The sequence below is a fragment of the Tupaia chinensis genome, unplaced genomic scaffold (assembly GCF_000334495.1).
Source record: "Tupaia chinensis unplaced genomic scaffold, TupChi_1.0 Scaffold138390_1, whole genome shotgun sequence".
Lineage (NCBI taxonomy): Eukaryota > Metazoa > Chordata > Mammalia > Scandentia > Tupaiidae > Tupaia > Tupaia belangeri.
The window spans coordinates 1,892,924-1,900,627 of NW_006198287.1; the positions used below are offsets into that span (position 1 = coordinate 1,892,924).

At 43.2% G+C, this 7,704-nt stretch overlaps 1 protein-coding gene across 1 annotated transcript in view; it reads left to right on the plus strand.

Moving 5' to 3' along the window:
* Nucleotides 1-7,704, plus strand: part of LOC102479249 (L-threonine 3-dehydrogenase, mitochondrial) — a 13,050-nt gene that overhangs the window by 1,014 nt on the left and 4,332 nt on the right. Inside the window, exons 2-6 of the mRNA XM_006161223.1 lie at nt 2,263-2,305; nt 3,159-3,229; nt 4,304-4,453; nt 4,563-4,735; nt 6,364-6,454. Coding sequence (XP_006161285.1) covers nt 2,263-2,305; nt 3,159-3,229; nt 4,304-4,453; nt 4,563-4,735; nt 6,364-6,454 — 528 coding nt within the window. The remainder of the gene's footprint in view (nt 1-2,262; nt 2,306-3,158; nt 3,230-4,303; nt 4,454-4,562; nt 4,736-6,363; nt 6,455-7,704) is intronic.

The following is a 7,704-nucleotide window of genomic DNA, read 5'->3' on the forward strand; positions in this document are numbered from 1 at the left end:
ATTCCTGCTTCCCTGCCTTTTGCTCACTCTATTCGAGCCGTAGTGGCCCCTCTGCAATTCCTTGAACCAGTTAGAAGCCAGACATAGCCTTATTTCAGGGCTTCATGTTTTTTGTTCAATCTTAAACACCTTTACCCTGACAGTCATGTGACTATCTTTCAGGTCTTTATTAAAATGTCACTTTCTCAAACAAACTTCCCATAACTAACCAATAAAATAGCTGCTCCTCTCATCACTTCCTAACTCCCTGAACCGGCTTTATTTTTTCCTCCTTTTGACATCAATTATGTGCTTTAATTAAGCATAACTACCTCTTCTAGATTTCAAGCTCTAGGAAGGCAGAATTTTCTGTTTAGTTTACTGAAGAGAAATCAAAGTCAGACTTGCGGTACTGAAATAATAATGAAAAGAAAGAAATGAAGAATGAAGTTTTAGTGATTAATCTGTATCTGTCTGATTCATATGAATAGATGAAGACTAATCCCAAAAAGGAAGCACATCATAAAAAGGAGACTATTCCTAAGAAGGATTTTTTTGTTTGTTTGTTTGTGCAAAAGGGCATATGCATTTGCCAGAGAGAGACAGGGAGACAGAGTGAGATAGGAGAAAGCACCTCCCAAGGGGAAGGGTCACACTACAATCCCTTCTCCTCTCTCTCTCCCTCCTTTTGGGATTTTGAGAACGTGAGCACACACTGCTGGCATGTTTCTCAAGCTACCTTTGTCTGGTATTCGACTGCCTTGTCTCACTCTCCCATTACAATATCCCTGCTATATACAGTTGTCTTCCAGAAGAGTTACTGAAAAAGTGATACATACAAGTAAAGGGAGAGAGGCCACAAGTTCCAACCATCAGCTCATAAAGTTTTTGGTAATAGGGAGCATAAACTCCACTCAGGGTTGGATAAGGAAGGGTCTCCGGCAGATCCACAAGTGTAGGTGAGTCTCCAAGGAATGCAGTTTCAGGAAAGCAGTTCTGGTACACAGGGATAATTATCAGCTGATGCGGCACAGCAGTCATCTTGTAGTTACCAGGAATGGTGTTGTGGGGGTCTGCAGTGTGAGTTGTCCTTGGGTATCTGGCTTCCTTAAAAATGGCAGAGTAGTTCTTGTTTTCCCCTGAGGTAATGCAGGGCTGGTAACTATCATCTTCTTAAGTTGCAAGTTCTTCAACCTTGTTTTCGGCCTCCGGGCCATCCCGGGCCAGAGAGGCAGGGAGGGGCAGGGAGGCCCCCCGGCCGCGTGGCCACCCCCCAGAGTGGGGGGGGCACCGGCCAGGCCGTTCCTGGCGCAGGCTGCGCAGGGGAGGGGGGCGTGAGCCCCCCCCCCCACGTTGACCACACTCTTCAACCTAATCTCAGTTATTGCTTATTTGTAGTGCTGACAATAGAGAAGATAAGTTAGCACCTGCCCAAGGAATTTGTTGCCATTAAGCTCAGCATCGCCATTGAGCTCATCATCACCATTGAGTTACCTGATCTTCCTTGCCTTGAATACACACCCGATTCTATACCCTCCTCACTCCAGACATGACTCTGTCACTTGCCAGGGGCTTGCATCCCACCCAAGTCCACCTCTAATTTGATTGACCTGTTTTATTTCCTTCTCCTTGCCAGATTTTCTTCCCTTGGTTTTACATCATTATCCTCACTTTCCTCACATTAGTGCTTTTTTTACTGCTTCTTCCTCTTCCCAATCTTTATATAGGTTTCAAACTTAGTTGGTTCCATTCTGTGCCTTTCTCTTTATTAGTCCTTCTTGCTATCTATGTTTTATTCCTTCCACTTCTACAAATTAAGCATCTTCTACAGTATTCTGGTTTTAGTCTTATGTTGACATATGCTTACAGGAAATCCCATTTTTACAATATATCTTCCTGCATCATTACTTTCTCCCAGATGAAATTTACTGTTGTACTCTCAATAATGTGCTCCTAACCCCTGGCTCTCTCATTTCTATCAGTGACATCCTTAAGCCTTTAAATGTGGGAGCTATGCTATTCATTATTAACTCCCTTCATTGCTCCTTGTTGGTTCAGTTATCTGCCCTTTTTTCAACTATCCTGGTTTGGAGGAGGTTATTCCATGTTCTAAGGCTATACCATGTTGCTGAGAAGAGAGATGAGCAGCAATTATATCAACTCAATCTAGGACTTTTTCTAATTAGCTAAGATTGAAAACTAATTATACTTGGTTATTACATTTTGAGAATAATTGAACTGGTTAGATTTGAATTAATTTTCACTTTTTCTTTATTATTTTAGGGGGTCTCGGCCAGCTGGGAGTAGGGCTTGCTAACCTTCTGAGGTGAGTGCCCTAAAAACTTGAAATTTGAAATTGAGGTAAGGATGTAAAGCTTGTCTTTAATGACCCTTAGCCATCCTTTCTCTCTCTTCTTGGCCCTTACCATTTTTGAGATATCACATCTAAGTAACTATTTAAAATACATTTCATTTTGCCTGTGAATAACACAGACTTATTGCAGAGTTTTGACTTAATGTTTTTACCCAGGTCCTTTATGTTCTCTTTGTCATAACCTAGGCAAAGTGATCCAATGAAATCACTTTAGTTGTTTGGGGGTTGAGGGTAGTGTGTGCAGAACTTGGAAAGGAACAGAGTAGGATCTAGAGAGAGTGAGATCAAAAGAAAAGACAGGGACAGATGAGGCAGGAAAGGTAAAAACTGTTAGTGACAACAGGTTTGACAATGGAGAAAGAGTAGAAACAGAAGACAGGCCATGGGTAGGGGAAGAGAGGCCCAAGGAAAACAGAGGAAAGAGAGGCCCAAGTATAACAGAGGCAAGGACCAAAGGTGTGTGTGTTGAGAATGAAGAGGAAGGAATGATTGGGAGGCTGACAAGAAATTACAGTTCCTACTTTTTTAAAAAAAATTATTAGGGCAGCAGGTGGCATGGTAATAATAATAATTTATTTAATTCCACTTGTTGTTATTATTTTTAAATTTGACCAGAGAGAGACAGAGAGAAGAGGAAAGCAAGAAAGCAAGCTGCCAGGTCCCGGACTTGAACCATGGTCAGCCATGTGGGAATCCAGCACCTTTTACCATCACGCCACCTGCCGGCCCCTATAGTTCCTATCTTAAAAGGTGTTTTATAGGACTCATTGCATTGTGTGCTTTGATTTTGATTTTTTCCCTTTAGGAAACGGTTTGGGAAGGACAATGTGATTTTGTCTGACATAAGAAAACCCCCTGATCATGTCTTCCATAGTGGTAAGAGACTGATAGAACTTGCTTTTCTTTTATAGAAGCAGCTCATGGAATCAGTATGTGCAAAAGGTCTTAACCAGGTTAAGTTATGTCACTTAAAAATATCTTGTAATTTGGGGGCCCAGCAGATAGTGTGAAAGTTAAGTCAGTTGGATTTCACCTGGACGACGGCATGTTTCTGAGTTGAAAAACACACCAGCACATGTATGCGCATGCCCCAAAGTTCAAAAGACAGTAGAAGAGAAAGGATTGGGATAAAGCCTTCTTCCTTCTCTGTCATTTTCCTTCTTGTTCTCTCTCTGGCAAGCACACATGCTCTATAGCCACCTCCTTCCCCCCCAAAAAAAGGCAACTTTTTTTTTTTTTTTTTTTTTTTTTTTTTTTTTTTTTTTTTTTTAGTGCGTGTGCATTTGCCGGAGAGACAGAGAGACAGAAAGTGAGAAATCATCCCCCAGGGGGCATGGCCATGCTGCAATCCCTTCTTCTCCACTCTCATCTCAGGATTTGGGGCACATACACCCAGCATTTTAAGTCCTTGGGTCCAGGACTCAAACCACAAACCACTGCGTGGGAATCCAGTGCCATAACCATTACACCATCTGCTGGTCCCAGAAAAATGCAACTTTTAAGCAGAAGAAATTTGCTGTACATAGAGTTGTTGTTTCTAGCACCTACTGGAGCTAGAGACCTGCTTGTGACCTCAGTTGTTCCACTCGTTTTATGTTTGATCCTGGCAAGTTGCTGACTTCTCTGGGCCTCACTCAGTCTCCTTTTTAGTAAAATATATCTAGCTCCAGGGTTGCATGAGAGTGAAATATATGCAGAGCCTCTGGAACTCTGCTTGGCGCGGACAACAGCAGAAGGATCAGCTATTGCCCATGGAGTGGCAATAGGAAAATTGCTTTCATAGGAAAATTGCTACACGGTGCCAGCCCAATCTCCCTGTCTCAGGTCCAATTATCAGTGCTGAATTGATGCTACTAAAATTTCCAAGTCAACAGGGCTGGCAGGAAAGGTCCATTTAGCTCAAACCACAAACTTTTTCACGACTGTGTTTTCATTTTGTATTCCTCATAGGCCCATTTATTTATTCTGATATCTTGGATTATAAGAGTCTTCGTGAGATCGTGGTCAACAACCGCATCACCTGGCTGTTTCATTACAGTGCTTTGCTCAGTGCTGTCGGAGAAGCAAACGTGTCCTTAGCGAGAGCTGTGAACATAACAGGCAAGTATCGAGCTCCAGCCCAGGATGATTTACTCGCCTGTTTGCCCAGTTCCTTGGTAAGAAGAGATTTTTTTTTTTTCCACTTTATGATAATGTCTGTTCATTTCAGGATTGCATAATATTCTGGACGTTGCAGCAGAACACAACCTGAGGTTGTTTGTGCCCAGTACGATCGGGGCTTTTGGACCTACCTCTCCTCGGAATCCAACCCCTGATCTCTGTATTCAGAGACCCAGGACCATCTATGGGGTGTCCAAGGTCCACGCGGAGCTCATGGGAGAAGTAAGCATGATGTGACGAGATGGCTGAATGGACCCAGGGCAAAACAAGTTGGCGTTTCCTTCTCTGTTCCTTTTGCCTCAAACACTTCCTGATCCATGCATGGAAGAACTGGAGTTTTCCCTCTCCCTGTGCCAAACCCCAGAGACTCTCAGTAACTTACTATGTACCAAGTGGCAGGTATCCATAGCTCCTGAAGAGCTCCTTTGCTGGCTGGCTGCCTTTCCATGGCCTTGTGGTGAATTCCCCCCAGCCACACGGGAATGCTTTGCACCAGGCAGGGCTCGTCTTCCAATTTGCCATCCGGTTATACTGCACTGTCCCTCAGCCTCCCGGTGTTTTAAGGTTAATGGTAACCTTAAAACTTTTCATTATGGAAAACTTCAAACTGCTTTAGCATTTTTTTGTTTTGTTTTAAGACAAATTTTTGCTATAGGGCGTGTGTGCTTGCCAAAGACGCAGAAAGTGCGAAATCACCCCCAGGGGGAATGGCCATGCCAAAATCCCTTCTCCATTCTCTACCCAGGATCTTGGGCATGTACCCATGCACCCACCATGAGTTTCAGGCTACTAGGTCCAGGACTCGAACCATGATCAACCATGTAGGAGTCCAGAAATGTAGCCATTGCACCATCTGTTGGTCCCTGCTTTTGCTTTTTTTCATTCTTTCACAGTCTTTGCCTTTATAACTTTATGGTGACTATTAGCATCCAGTTCTTCAGCTGACTACCCCATTCTTTGCTCTCTCATCCACTGCTCTTCCCTCCAGACTTCCTGGTACTGTGGTGTGGGATGTGGAGAGTGGCCAAGCCATATGCATTTATCAAAAATGATCCCCCCAAAAATCAAAAACTACATGGCACCAGTTGTCTTTGCATTTTCAGCCAACTAAGATCCCAAAACAACTGGCTTTGCATTCTATTTCCCCGTCCCCCACTTTCTGTCCTTTAAAGAATAAACCTGAGAATGGTTAGGGATCTGTGGTTGTCTCCATCAGAGAAGTCAGGCCCATCTGATCGTCGCTTTTCTATACTTACATTTCTTTGTGTGTTTATTTTTATGTTTATTTCTAATCCATAGTCCCCACCCCACTCAAAAAACATGTTCTGCTGAGTGAGTCCCGGCAGTGGGATCATGCAGGATTGTGCAGAATTGTGCTATGCAGGGCATCCTTTCTAAGGAAAACTTGGAAATCCCTTCTGGAGGGCACATAGGCTCACTAGAAAGACAGAAATGGAAACTGAGAGCTCAGCCCTCTCCCAAGGGGCATAGTCACACCACACTCCATTTTTTTTTTATCCCTTTCTCTTTTACACACACGCTTGATATTGTTTCCAATACTGCTGGGTCCAGGACTTGAACCACACATTTGACTATCTGGGATCTGACTACCTTAACCACCAGGCCACAGCTGGCCTGGAGATTGATTGAGTATTTGCAAGGTTAATGCATTACTAAAATGGTGATTCTTTGAAGATAAACATTCAGAGTTGTTTATTAAAGAAAAATGAGCAACTCTTAGACATGCTAAAGTCTTCATTACCTGTATGAGTATTTTAATATAACCACACAGAATGATATTTCAGAATAAGTTTTTTTTTTTTTTTTGATGAGTTTTCTCTTTTTCACAGTATTATTATTACCGATATGGGTTGGATTTCCGGTGCCTGAGATATCCTGGAATCATTTCAGCTGACTCCCAGCCTGGAGGAGGAACAACTGGTAAGCATTGTTTTCTCTATTTTTTTGTATATAAGATAGGCTTCCTTCTTTCTTTTTCTTTCTTTCTTTCTTTTTTTAAAGTATGTTTATGCATTTCTTCCATGAGGAAGAGAGAGAGCAAGTCAGCACTTCCAATAAGGTCTTGACTCTACTCCACCCCATCCACAGCCAGCCTGGATCTTGAACATGCACATTCCCAGTGTCCTCAGGTCTCTGGACCCAACCTGGGAAGCTTCACATTTAGGATTCCTTGCTGAGCATTGAGTTTTACTGCTAGGCCTATGTCTGACCCCAAGCTAGGGTTTTTTATTGCTAAGAAGCGTCTTCTCAGCGCATCAGTCTGCCATCTTTTTGCCTATGTGCCGACTGGAGTTTCTGGGCCCTCCCTGGGGGAGGAGCATCTGAGAAGCACATGGAACCTGCTGACTTGCACCTGTGAAGGGTAGCACAAGCCAGTGCTGTCAGTCCAGCTTGGGACTGGCCACTCAGAGTGCTGGAATAACGCAGGTAATATTCAAGAATGAATTTATTACTCATGATGGAAAAAGAACTCAATAAGAAAGCAGCTTCTTTTTTTTTTGGAGAGGTTTTTGCTATAGGGCACGTGCGTTCACTAGACAGAGAGAGACAGAGAGACAGAAAGCGAGAAATCACCCCCCAGGGGGGATGGCCATGCCACAATCCTTTCTCCTCCATTCTCCTCTCGGGATCTTGGGCACGTACGTACACGCACCCGGTGTGCGTTTTAAGCCACCGGGTCCGGGACGTGAACCACGGTCAACTACGTGGGAATCCAGCGACATAGCCATTATGCTAACTGCTGGTCCCACAGCAGCTTCTTTCTCTGAATACAGACTTGGGTTTGTTTTTGTTTTTGTTTTTTTAATTATTGGGTCATCGGAAAAGTTATGATGTATTTTATGTTTTTCTATGCAAAAATGCATCATGACTTTTCCGATGACCCAATATTTTTTAATTTTATTTATTGTTATCATTTTTAAAATTTGCTATAGGGCATGTGCACTCACCAGAGGGGCGGGGGGGATGAGAAAGCAAGTTGCCAGGTCTGGTACTCAAACCATATTTGGCATGTGAGAGTCCAGCACCTTAACTCCCATGCCACCTGCGGGACCCACATTTTGTTTCTTAATATAGAGAGTGCTCTGTTAAGATGGACTCTCTGCATTGAATAGTTGAAAGGAACACATGTATTACAATTTTGGACTCACACAGGTGTTCCACTGAGTAAG